The following is a 13,361-nucleotide window of genomic DNA, read 5'->3' on the forward strand; positions in this document are numbered from 1 at the left end:
GAAACAGTCTCTTAGGGAAAAATATACTATTGAGCTCGCAATATTTACTATCAAGATTGAATAGTAACTATTCATTGCCAATGAAAACAGAAGTAACTGTTGAGGAGATTATCCATTTGGAATAGTTACTATCAAAGTTCAATAGTAGTTTATTACTGTTAAGAAGCAAATAAAATATTTGGGTGTAATTATCATTTGACTCAAACTACTTAGCGTCTTTGAAACATCCAATTCTTTCATCCCTTGGTTTACTGGCAGATCTTGAAGGTTCAATATTTTGTGAGTTTAACAAGAGCTTTTTATACTCAATAGGACTAGTAGTCTCTACAAAAATTTTAAACTCCATTTTGAACCTTCTTGTTCTATGATCCTAAGAGTAGTAAGTTTTCAAGGTCTATAAAAATGTGTCAAGTATGCAGCCAAACTTGATTATGTCTAATTTCATTATGCATAGAAGAAATAAATATAGTGTCTATTATATAGGAAGACGCAGAAGAGAGAAGGTTCAGCAGTAAAGGACTAAGTGGAATACTTGGATGGAGTGACCTCCTCGAGTATACAGGAATGAATATACAAATCACGAGTAATGTGTTTTATTTCAATTATTTTTCAATTGCACCAGTTTACGACGCATTCTTGACGTATTAGGTATATTTATTCCAATAGCTTTTAGTTTATAATAGCAATAGTTTCAAATAGTTATTTTTCTAGCAGTTTTATATCTATATTTTTTTCCGTAAGGGGTTATCTGTCGTCTGCTCGTTCGCTCATCACTCATCGACTCTGCAGGCAGGAGACGAGGACTGCGGGGGTGAGCATTAAAGGAAGAGTTTGGGCTGAGAGCGTTCATTCTTCCAAGAACCGGTTTCCTATACTCGTCTCTTGGATGCTTTCGTCTTATCCATTTCTTTCTTTGCTTCTCCTTTAACTCTTTACTTTCTTCCCCACTTTTTTTATTAATTTTTTCACCATTTCTTTAATTCCTCATGAATTTATTTCTCTCAATTTATTCCTTCTTTACTTCTTTACTCCTCACCTTCTGTATTTCATTTTTATTACTTTCCTAATTTCTATCATACTTCTTTACATCTTTAGTTCTATTCTTTACTTCCAACTTCCACACTTGTTTATTTCTGTCACTCGTTGCTTGTATCTCCTTGTCACATTCTGGCCCCCACTCTCGCCCTTATGTTTGTTTGTTTTACTTCCTCTATTTCCTTCGTCGGGCTGAGCATAGAGAGAATTCTCGTGAAGAACGGAGGAATGCATGCAAGCAGGAAAGAAGAGGAGAATGAGGAAACTTGGGCCCGACCCGCTGAGCAAGCTCAGCGGGTTAGGCGGAAGGGCAACCCTCGATATGGTCTTTACGTGTAGCTACTCTAACAGGGTGACTACCCTTATATGACTACTCGAATGAATAAGCTCGACCAGATCACGGGAATAGGACAAGTAAGACAAGCACAATTCCGCTAGGCGACGCTGTTATGCATCAGCATTGCCCAGATTGCACAAGGACGTCCTGAGGAAGTCTCATGGATATTTTAAATGGATATTTCGCAAGTCCTATGGACGTCCTGATAAGGGGTCTCGGGCCTTAATCTGAATATCCTGATGAGGCGCAAATGTCCACATATTTATGATCCTCCGGACATCCTAGGGAAAACACCCACTGGATATATTTAGGCGTTTTATGGGATTTTTACAAGAGGTTTTTATAGCTACCTTAGAGAAGTATTTCTTTCACATGTCGAGCTGCATATTAGGAATGTATCATGTACAAATTTCAAGTTGAGTTAGAAGACGGTAAGTATACAGCGTGAGTTTTCCTAGATTCTGAATCTGGAAGGAGTTTCCGTATGTATTTTGCGCTCTATTTTTTGACAAATTAGTTCTACCATCCGGCTAAAGTATTATATTATATGCTGATTCTAATTTAATGTATATTTCATAATCGAACCACGATGCGGTTATTAAATTCAGTCCAATGGCATCGACTGATTTTGTTAACGGTAGAAATCAGTCGATGCAATTGACTAAAATTTAGTAACCGCAATCGTGATTCAGTTCCGTATACACTCTCATTTATATTCAGAACTCTATATAAATCTATTTATGTATATTATGTAAATAGAATCTAAAAAATCTAAAAATAAACTTATATAATTTTTGCAGGACGGTCTGTCGATCCTGAGGATATCCTCAGGATGTTCTTAATGGCTTATGCCAGGACTCATGAATATGTATCTAAAGCGTGACATCCCGAAGTTATCCGAAGGTTGTCAGGACAGTTTTGGGACATTCGGGGTACAATTGGGATATCCCGAAGTCATCCTGTGCTGTCCGTGCACACAACTCCTGCTCATTAGTAGAAAGCGTTGGCAGTCCTCTAGAAACAAGGAACGATCAATTTTAATGCCAAATATTTTTCTTTGCAGAGATTCTACTGTATCAGCGCGCTTGACAATCTCTTTATGCTATTTCCTCAAACAGATGTGTCTCCAATCACCACCATGTATGACATCTGTCGTAAGACATGAAAAGTACGAAGCAACAAGTACAGTCCCAACACCGTAGTTTCACCATAGTCCCACCATCAAAACTCCGTAACTACAACCAGCAACAGGTGGCCACCTGTTTATGATGCTGAAAAAATTTAAATACATTTAAAAAGAAATGCCTAAAGTAAATGATAAAAATGCTTTATATTTTTTAGAAATTTGTATCAATATACAACATATAAGTTTTACGTAAATCTAAAGGAACAAACAAATATAGTTGCTCACTGAACGGAAGTTCGATCGCAGAGCCATCTTTCTCACAGCGGTGCATTCGGATAGTATTGTTGATTTTTCGCATGGCGTATCAGCAGTGTAAGAAAATGCCGGTCGAATTGGCAATTGAAAAAGTGAATTGTATAACAAAATATAATACAACCTGTACATTTGCCAATTGTTACAGCTTTGTTTGCTGATAATTGCTAGGCAACGTATCGGCTGGTGCCACCTATACACCACGCCGTAGAACTACGAGTCAGGACGTGGTCCGCAATCGTGAGAGTTGTATGCGAGAGATGAAGTAGACGCGTGTGGTGAAGCTTATGGTGTATTGTGTCTCAAGAGAGAAGAAATAATTGTGGCATTGTATTAAGGAAGAACGCGAGAGAATCAACTGGAATTCTTCATGGAGTTGCGCCATATCCAGAATCCTGATTCTTTTCATTGGGATAACGTAAGACATTTTTAATAGATAGATTTTCTCGTTTACAGTGTACAGTCTCGTTAAATGGATACTGACACTGACTGTGGATTTCCTTCTGAGCATCTTCATGAATTTGGTTGCTTGTGGTTGCTACTACAGTTTGATTTTTATTTTTATCCGTATCTTGTTTATAGCAAGACTTTTATTCGGTTTCATAAAGACTTTACTGAAGCATTCTTGTTCTTTTTTTCTTTCACTTCTTGTTTTTACAATATTCACGAGAAAATTTATTATCTTGTTGACTTTTCTGTAATTTTATGTGTGAGCACTCTGCCCTTCTGTCTTGATCGATTCATGTCACTTGTTGAATGTGGGATTTTGTCTCTGCAGATACTCTGATTTTTGCATCTAACTTATTTCCTAGATATTGAAATATTTAATGATATATTAGATTTTTTTGTATTCGTTTAATGAAGTTTGTTTCGGTGTTTTTGTGTTAATTGATAAAACTTGTACTGCTTTATCCATCTAGGATTTTCTGTACAGCTGCCTAGTTATATTTTAGTATGCTGAAGATTTGACCCTTTGCTTTTCTTGGCATAGCTTACTTCTTTATGCTTCCATATGATTCAAAGATGAATGACCTAGTTAATTATAGAGTGGAGAAGTATGTTTTATTTAATTCATCTGTATAATTTTTTTCTAATATCTTACATTATATAACGGATCAGTATGATGTTCTTTTATATTGGAACCTACAATCAAAATTAGAATATACCATAGGTTATCCTATTTTTAACGGGTGGCATGAACTTACCAAAAAACATGTGCTTGGTTTTTCTATGGGGGAGGCATATCCTATATGATAAGATATGAGTAGGATGTAGACACAGATGCAGTTGATAAATGAAGGGTTTTATACGTTGGAAAAGTTCATCCCCTAGAATTTCCTGAACAACGACTGTTTGTTTAGTACAGTGTTTAAGTTTTTGGTCTCCTTTATATTTCAGGTAACTTTCAGGCATTGGAGCTACCAGAACATTAAAACAATATAAATAATTCTCTAAACTCGCGTATATAATATTTGTACATATCTGGAAATTTTAAAAAAGTATTTAATACCCGATATTACACCACTGTGACGATACAATTGTTTTTAAAATAATCCATATTCTTTTTTAACAAATCGAGCGCCTCGTACTATGTACAATAATCAAAAGGCCGAGAGTAGTGTAAACAGTCTAACTTCCGAAGAAGAGTTTGACTTTTGCAATGCGGAAACGGGACAAAAATTCATTATAAAATGGAGTCCGCCGGAGGAGGTTAAATTCTTTTCAAAAACCCGTTACGCCTCACCCAGGGTGTTTAGCAAGTCTGTCCCACGGCGAAATAAGAGTCTGGCCCGTTACCGGATAAATCGTTCTTTAAATTTTGATATCGGCCATGGAAGAAGCGAGGGACTGTTTAAATCACCAAATTCCACTGCGGGCAGCAGCTCCACCCTGGACGGGGAAAAGCATCTGACAAGATCGGCTAAGATAATGCGAGCCCTCAATCTAAAAGGTAGCTCCTTCGAGGCTAAAACAAAGAGAATAAATAAATCATTAAACTTTGATCTTAGCCCAAGCCCAAAAAGACTGTTAAACTCGGATAAAAGTTCCTGCGACTTTGACGACGCCATTGCGACTTCATCACCCAAGCTTAGTAAAAGTTTAAATAATATTGATACCAGCAATGATTCCAGTATAAGCAATGCTTTGGGAACATCAATTGAATCGATTGACGAAAATCAAAATCAAACCCCGTCGCAGCATCATCGTACCGTTAAAAAATCATTGAACTACCTCACGCCAAGTACGAGAAAGAATATTCGCAGTTCACCCGAATTTAAAAGACATTCCCCTATGTATCGGTCTGAAATAATAAATAATATTATGCAAATTGGTATGACGCCCAATCTGCAATCATCAAAAAGAACAAATAGTAAACTTAAAAAAATGAATAACGAGATGACCATAAGCACACCAAGAAATTTATTTAATGATTTTGGTGATGATGAGAACGAGCGACCGCAAACGCCTGAGAATGTCTTTCAAGTTGTACCGGAGAGTATGAGTGCCATAAAAAAGAGTCATAAAAAGGTATACAAAATTTTTCCAATAATCACTGAGAGTTTTATTTGATAAATTAATGCGTAAGGAACAAAAAAAACTTTTTCCTTTTGTCTACTTTCAGGAAAGATTTTCACGCCGCATAGGAAAGTCCACAGCTTACAAGATTGATGCCGATACAGAGAAGCATGAAGAATCGTTCACAAATGAGTCTATTGTATTGTCGCCGTCGGAAGAGAGGCCTTCCACACCGCAGATGAACGATTCCTATCCAAGTCCCAGTTACGATGTGAATTCTATAAAACAGTCTCATAAAAAGGACAAAAGCAAAAAGAAAGCATTCTCGTGTCATTCTGATGACGACAATTCGGATGCTGGCTCCATTTTGAATTATTCTGATGACCAGGAAGAGGATGAAGAGAAGGAAGAAGACCAAGAGGATTACGTACCAATCGAATGTATCGTGTCTAGTAAATCCAAAAAAAATATAACTTCCTGGTCTGATAATATTGTGCAGGACAGCATACCTAGTGATCAAAATACGAACAGTGAATTAAGGAATTTCATTGAGAATAATAACGAAGTGCAACCCCAGTGTTTGGATTCTGTGAAAGCAACAGAAGTAACGGTCCTACAAGAGTTTGGTAAGAATTCTGAGAATACACAAGAGTCTCGTGAACCACCAGAACCGGTCGATAATGAGAGCAATCTTGGAGGAGCCTCTTCTAATAACAGGGAAGAACTTGTGGAGCCACTATTGGATGACTCAAAAGCTGCCTCTTCACCAAAGCCAATGCCCCAATGCAGTACTAGTGGTGATAACTGGATAAGGACACCAACTGTAAGCAGAGAAGAATCTGGAAGTACAAATAGACCAACCACGCCTGAGAACCACATCAATTTTTTCCACCATATAATGACAGATTCGATAAAAAAATCACATAAAAAGATTAAAGATAAGAACAAGAAAAAATTATTGAGGCCCAGGGTGTTGCAGCAGGGTATAGACGCCATGGAGTCCCATGTTGTGCTGCCAGTTATTCGTATTCAACAAGACGAGAATGTGAAAGACGTCATTTCCGGAAAACAGACGCCGACCAGTCCAAAATCATCAGCGGACCGTGCTTGTACACCAGAAAATGTGAATTCCAGTCGACTCTTATTGTCACAATATAGTTCAGTGAAAAAGTCTCACAAGAAGGACAAACACAAGAAAATTGTTTCCAGTTTTGTTAGACGGCAAAAATTTTTCAACCGTGACAATGATTACGCAACGTATTCGCAATACGATTCAGAAGATTGTGCTAGAGTTTTAGACCACAGTGGAAGCAATTATGAATCTGCACAAGAGGATATGACTACTAGTACGAAGAGCTCAAAATCTAATCAGGATGATTCCCTCGATGGGATAATTGATGTCAATCAACTGTTGTCACCGAAACACCAAGGTACTTCAAAATTATCCTCGAATATTTCTCCATTGGATAAAACTTCACCAAACAAAAGAAAGAAGTCTCCTAGTGATTCCATAAGTAAGGACCTTTCACTACTCTTATCCAACCCCGAATTTTCCTCAGTGGATTATGAAAGCGCTGAAGATGAATTTAAAATCTTCACACCAATTAAGAAGAGGAGATCCTTAGTGACTCCTAATACCGTCAGACTTGTAGAACGCACAATAAACACTGAAGAGACGTCTGAAGATGCTGAGAGGATTGACAGATCTCGTTGTGTTACACCAATAATGTCATCTAAAGATCACAACATGCAGTCATGTGGAAACGATCTGATGACTCCAGATAAAAGCAACAATACTTTACCATTAATGACTGAGGAATCGTCAAAGGATATGCAAGTACAAGCAACAACAGAAAATCCAAGTGGTAGATCAACACCAAAAAACAGATCGACAGCAGAGTTAATTTTCAATATTGATTCGATAAAGAAGTCTCATAAAAAAGATAAGCGCAGTTATGGATTACGTAGATCTTTGATAAGTGAACAAAAAAGATGTGATTATGGTGCAAAGGAGAATAATTGTGCTTCCTTGGACTTTCGAGTACCAATTAATTATCCAACACCCAATTCCAAGGACTGTAGCTACAACAGCGATAGAGATGACTTAGAAGCATTTAAAAGCATCTCGGACATTGAATCGAAGGAACTGTATTCCCATGATAATTCAAGTCCACAACCTTCCACAAGTTATGAGAATCCTGTGGTGCTAGGAAGTAATAGTAAGACTGAATCACGTGCCACGGCGAGGACGCCGCCTAATTGTCTTAAAGTTCAGAGTTATATAAAGTTATTGCAAACTGCCTCAATTAAGCGATCGCACAAAAAAGTCCGCGACCGTAAGAGGCACAATGTGACGATCAAAGATCCAGAGTTGTCGGATGACGGTTCCATTTTTGATGACGATGACAGAATGTGCAGCATTGAGAGCGATGATGATGATGTGAAAAATAAACAGAATGAGCGAAATAAGAAAAATAATGTTTCTATGGATACCAGTGTCTCTGCCGATGAACCGGTTCCATTATCAAATGATCTGAGGTCGTATGAACCTAATTCATTAGCAAATATGGAACAGCAGGTGCGTATCAATGATAAATTACTAGCATTAATATTGACTGTAATAATCATTCTAATCATTTTATCATTTTTCGGTTTTGACAGATTCAACAGAAGCTCCAAAGATCGGCAGACTTCTCGGACGACGGTTCGATTTTTCATACTGAAGAAAAAATTGAGAGTGCCCTCGATGAGGTCGATGTGGACAGATCGAACGCCGAAAATTCATGGAGTAGAGATTGATAATTGGAATAACATTTTTCATTGGAGGTCCTTCGCATTTGGGAAGGATTCCTTTATTTTTATTCATCAAGATACGTTATATGCAATTATCTAGATTTTAAGAATTCCCTTCAATCAATCGTTCCGAATCGATCAATTCCCGACTCGGAACGATCTGAGTAATCCTATATATATCCCAGAATAAAAATATATATTTTTCCCTAATTTCCCAAAAAATGCAATCCGTGCAAAACGTATTGCACATACGACGACGTGTGGTGAGTGTCATGTGATATCAGCCCGACAAAAATGAAAAAGAGGGCTATCAAAATTCCAATTTGGCAAAACAATTTGACAATATTTTCGTCGTTTCGAATGATATTTATAAAAATTAACCATCTACTAACATGAAATTCAAAATTCTCTTTCAATGTGGAACAATTGATGATGAATTATCAATGGCCAATTGTTTCCACATCACAAGCGCACACCACAGTCACATCAAATTAAGGGAAAAAAGTAAAAAAAAAATAAAGCCTTTATCAATCCTTGTACAAATCTCTGCACAAGGAAGTTTATAGTGTGGAATAATTGATGACACATTTTGGCCAATTTTTCCAAACTATGCCCGTCAAAGGTGTTCTAATGTTTATCTTTACACGGATTAAAATTTTACAAAATTTAATTACTGTCACGAGATTCCACTAACTCGCTCACTTCTGTGTACTGATTTTTAACGCGTTAACAATTTAACCAGTGCGTAATTAGTATTATAAGTATTAAGGTAAATCGACAAAAACAAAGAGATGTCTGAATTCTTTAAGAGATATATTAGAAAAGAAACAAATTTTTATATGCTTTGCGTGACTGGTAGTCATTAATTCACTGTTGGTAAAACTCCAGGTCCAGTGCCTTATAGTACCATTTTTCTCTTATTTTTTCCCTATTGTTTATTCTTCTGTAAGATATAGATACGCATAATCAAATATTGTTACAGCATTAGCGTTTGAGGTATTTCATTTTAAATCTTGTTAATCTTACTGTTAAATCGGTTATATTGCGATACGAAAAAAAAGAAAAACGGTGATACGTCTCTCTGTTTAGAGTTATTTTTATTAATCGACCATGCGATTATTAGCGGTCTTCATTTTATTTTTCTCTAATTATACTACTTTTCTTATTCGATTAGCATACTAATTCTAACAAATCCTACTATTATAAACACAAGTTATCGTTCAAGTATGTGACAACTGAAAATATCAGTAGAAAGCCTCGATTATCCAAGTCCTAGTATATTTTTGTGATATGTATATAGGTAATGTTAATAATCGAAAAGAAATACGATTTATCTTCTTTAGGGATACATACCTCACATTATAATATTCGCTTTCGTTAGTTATATAGATCAATTTTTAATTTCTCTCTTGCTATCGAATAGAATGCAAGTATCCAGGTAAAGTTGTAATTGTTATAGGAACAAAAAACTATTGTTATATGGGGTTGTACCCGTTGACGAAAAACTTTAGGCAGATAATTATTGTTACACAAAGCAGTTTAAAACTAATCGCTTCTGCAATTGTATACTAACGTCTAACCCATCGTAGGAATTAGGCTTTTCATTATCTTGTACGCTTACGTTTCTCTTAAATAACTGTCAAATTTGATCTAATGAATTTCTGTTGTATCATTGAATTGTTACTAACAAAGTTGCCACACGATGCTTGATGTCATTTTGAAGCGACGAGACATATGATTGTTACAATTAATATTTGATACAGCGTCGTGTTTATATTTAATTTTTGGATTAAAGGAATTACGTTTTTCTCTTTTGTTTTCTCAACTTAAATGTCTAGGGCAAAACTCTAAGAGATAATGTTGCAGATTTTCAATTGCGAAACAAAAAAATACGGTCGAGTATGTAGGAACTATAGAATGGAAGGGATCTTCGTCTTACAAAGAAATGTACCGTGGCTGCTGAAGGTAATTAGGTTTTCATATGTAAGTTGTACTATTACTCAAGAGAAAATGGGGCTGGGTGCAATTGTTGCGTGCCCACGAGATTTCATGATAGAATTTAATTCGTTCGTCTCTTTATGAAGAATTTCATGCGACTAATGTATTGTAATTCTTGTATTTACCAAGTATTGATTAATACGTATCTTTTTCATTTCTGTATTTTCTTTTGCATTACTCGAAAAAGTACGAGCTCAGCGTTTTATTTCACTTATGTATTTTGAATTTTGAAATATACACTATTCACGTAATATCCTGTTTTGTTTTGTTGTTAATTCCGGCATTCTAGGGATATTTTTATTTTACTTCCAGTTCTTTTTGCCAGCCATTTGATACCATATTGAAGCATTAAAATCCCTAGATTGCGTCTTAAGGCTGTTCTAAAATGGGATGTTGTAGGTAAATATTTGTCGAATGTCGTTTCTACAAGCCAATAGTAACAGAATTTCCGATTTCTAAGTGTTAATATTTTACTTTATTGATTTAATTAATTATTTTAATGTTACAAACACCTAATTTATTAAAATTTAAATTTGAACGTAATTTATTTTCGATATTCTACAATTTTAATTCAATTTTTATCTACTCCGTATGTTCTGCGAGATTTTGATTTAGTATACTTCTCAAGGACTATTGAAAAAACTTATTGATGAAACATTTCTCAAAAATTGAGGTGCTACAAGGGTGTCAAGTTGGCACCGCACTTTCTTAAAAATTTCTTAAAAATGTTTCAATAATAGGCTTTTTCAATAGTTCTTGAGAAGCTCTAATAGTATCCGGTCTCCTTCTAATGGTCGCTTTGTGAACCAGCTGTGGGAAGCGGGGAACCTCTGCCCGCCAAGCTACGCGTTCGTGTTCTACGAAGGGATTCGCATTGTCGACGGAGGCGGTGATCACATAATCCTACTTCCAGACTCGCCGCTACGATTTAGCGCTAAGATTTTGGTATCGCCTAAGACCGTAGCGTTGTGCACCTTCCTTTTTATCTTTGAGGCATGGCTGGCACTTGGCCCTCTACCATATATGCCTTCTACAAGGGCATAAAACCACATAAAACCAAAAAGGAACAAGAAGTATACAAGGCATGGTTGATTCCATGTGGCAAATATTACAGTCAAATTTGTAATATATTAGTTGATCTGATTGCTTGCTAATTCTTATATTTTTTTTATAGAATAAGTTGTAAACAAAATTAATAGCATAATTCATAATAATCATGGGTAAATTAAACGTGACAATGTTACGTTACTTAACTAAGGAAGATTTTCGTGTTTTGACAGCAGTAAGTATTTTTGAGTGATTATTCTTGTAACAGAATTAATATACTATTCTTTATTACAGATTGAAATGGGCATGAAAAACCATGAGCTAGTACCAAGATCATTGGCTGCACAAATTGCAAACTTACGTCATGGTGGTGTTCACAAATTATTGAAACAGCTTTGCAAACACAACTTAGTCAGTTATGAACGAGGAAAACACTGTACGTAAACTATTGTAACAAGCACAGAGCTAATTATTATTCATAAAATAAAATTGACTCTACTTTTTCAGACAATGGTTATAGACTTACAAATTCTGGATATGACTATTTGGCCTTAAAAGTCCTAGCTTCTCGTGGAGTATTATCTTCTTTTGGTAACCAAATTGGTGTTGGCAAAGAATCAAATATTTACATTGTTGGAGATGAGAAAGGAAATCCTATCTGTTTAAAACTACACAGACTAGGCCGTATCTGCTTTCGAAATATTAAAGGCAAAAGAGATTATCATCAGCACAGAAAATCTGTTTCATGGTTGTATCTATCTAGGATATCTGCTACTAGAGAGTTTGCTTACATGAAGGCGCTTCGGGACAGAGGATTCCCAGTACCAAAGCCAATTGATTTCAATAGACATTGTGTTGTTATGGAGCTGGTTGAAGGTGGACCCCTGTAAGCGTAATCAAAATAAAACTAGTACAACAATGCATGAATAAAATACAATGTTTTACGCTACTGTATTTTTTTTCAGATGTGGTGTATATGAAGTAAATGATATTGAAGCTTTGTACGATGAATTAATGGATTTAATTGTACGACTTGGAAATCATGGTGTTATTCATGGAGATTTTAATGAGTTTAATATCATGATAACTAATGAGGGTAAGCCAATCATTATTGACTTTCCTCAAATGGTATCAACTGAACACATTAATGCTGAAGTATATTTTGAGAGGGATGTCAATTGTATTCGTGATTTCTTTAGACGACGCTTTGCATATGAAAGCGAGTTATATCCATCATTTAAAGATATATCGTAAGTAACAGAAAAAAAAGCATTTTTATTTCACTTTTCATAGAAAATCTTTTCATGACTAAACACATTATAATATTATAGACGTGAAGATTGTATAGACGTTGAAATTAAAGCCAGTGGTCTCACAAGACAAATGGAAAAAGATTTATTAGTAGAAATGGGTATAGAGGAATGTGAAGATGTCGATGAAGATGATGAGGAAGAAAAAGATAAAGAAAATATCAAAAAGACCGAGGAAGAAATAAATTATTTACGAGATCAAGTAGAACAAATAGTGGAAAGCGACTCAAACAAAATGCGGGAAACAGGCTTGATGGAATCAACGGAAAAAATTAAGGACACTATAGAAAATCTTGGAAAATTAAAAATTGACGAGAACCTTGCGTTAAGATCTGACTATAAAGAAGATGATCGGCTTATAGATACGCAAAAAAGTATTCTTGACTCTGAAGAGAGAGACGCCATTGCTGAAATGAATATCACACAGGCAACTCACGGTTCAAATAATGAGTCGTCCGATGATGAATTTCAGGATTCACTAAGTGTCAGAAGTGTTTCCACAGCGGCGACTATCGCGCCTGAAGTAATAAAGCATCGAATGAGACAGACGCTGGAAAAACGCGAAAAAAAGGGTCAGTCGAGGAAAATATTGGCGAAGGGTGAAGCCAGCGCGACGACGCGGACACGTCGTGAAAACCGAGACACCATTCGACAATCCAGTGGCATATGGGGTTGGGAATAATAAATAATTACAGTCATACCTTAACTTCATACGAATTACATACTAACTGTACAACTGTGGATAATAAATCCTAAATTGTCGGAGTGTATTATTTGTTATCTTTTTAATTCATCCTAACATGGTTTTCACCCAAATTATTTAATAATTCGTTATTGTTAATTTATTTTTACTTTAAAATTAAAATGACCGAATTAAATAATAATA

At 35.7% G+C, this 13,361-nt stretch overlaps 2 protein-coding genes and 1 long non-coding RNA gene across 3 annotated transcripts; 2 read left to right on the top strand and 1 right to left on the bottom strand.

The window, feature by feature from the left end:
• Window positions 1-577: 577 nt before the first annotated feature.
• LOC107268291 lies at window positions 578-2,721 on the bottom strand. The gene is made up of 2 exons (XR_001537785.2): window positions 1,723-2,721; window positions 578-1,653 (listed from the first exon to the last, which is right to left on the bottom strand). It is a non-coding gene; the product is annotated as an uncharacterized LOC107268291 (long non-coding RNA).
• A 143-nt stretch (window positions 2,722-2,864) lies between these two features.
• On the top strand, window positions 2,865-10,272 carry LOC107268290. Its single transcript, XM_015740925.2, has 4 exons — window positions 2,865-3,228; window positions 4,209-5,339; window positions 5,434-7,905; window positions 7,989-10,272. The coding sequence occupies exons 2-4, from the start codon at window positions 4,401-4,403 to the stop codon at window positions 8,124-8,126; spliced, it is 3,549 nt and encodes a 1,182-aa protein (XP_015596411.1). The 5' UTR covers window positions 2,865-3,228; window positions 4,209-4,400; the 3' UTR covers window positions 8,127-10,272.
• Window positions 10,273-11,051: 779 nt separating this feature from the next.
• LOC107268279 (serine/threonine-protein kinase rio2) lies at window positions 11,052-13,245 on the top strand. The gene is made up of 6 exons (XM_015740903.2): window positions 11,052-11,200; window positions 11,293-11,400; window positions 11,460-11,601; window positions 11,673-12,051; window positions 12,131-12,415; window positions 12,497-13,245. Exons 2-6 carry the CDS (start codon window positions 11,335-11,337, stop codon window positions 13,155-13,157), a joined length of 1,533 nt encoding a protein of 510 aa, XP_015596389.1. The 5' UTR covers window positions 11,052-11,200; window positions 11,293-11,334; the 3' UTR covers window positions 13,158-13,245.
• The last annotated feature ends 116 nt before the right edge of the window (window positions 13,246-13,361 follow it).

This window comes from Cephus cinctus, unplaced genomic scaffold, assembly GCF_000341935.2.
Source record: "Cephus cinctus unplaced genomic scaffold, Ccin1 Ccin1_scaffold0508, whole genome shotgun sequence".
Classification (NCBI taxonomy): domain Eukaryota; kingdom Metazoa; phylum Arthropoda; class Insecta; order Hymenoptera; family Cephidae; genus Cephus; species Cephus cinctus.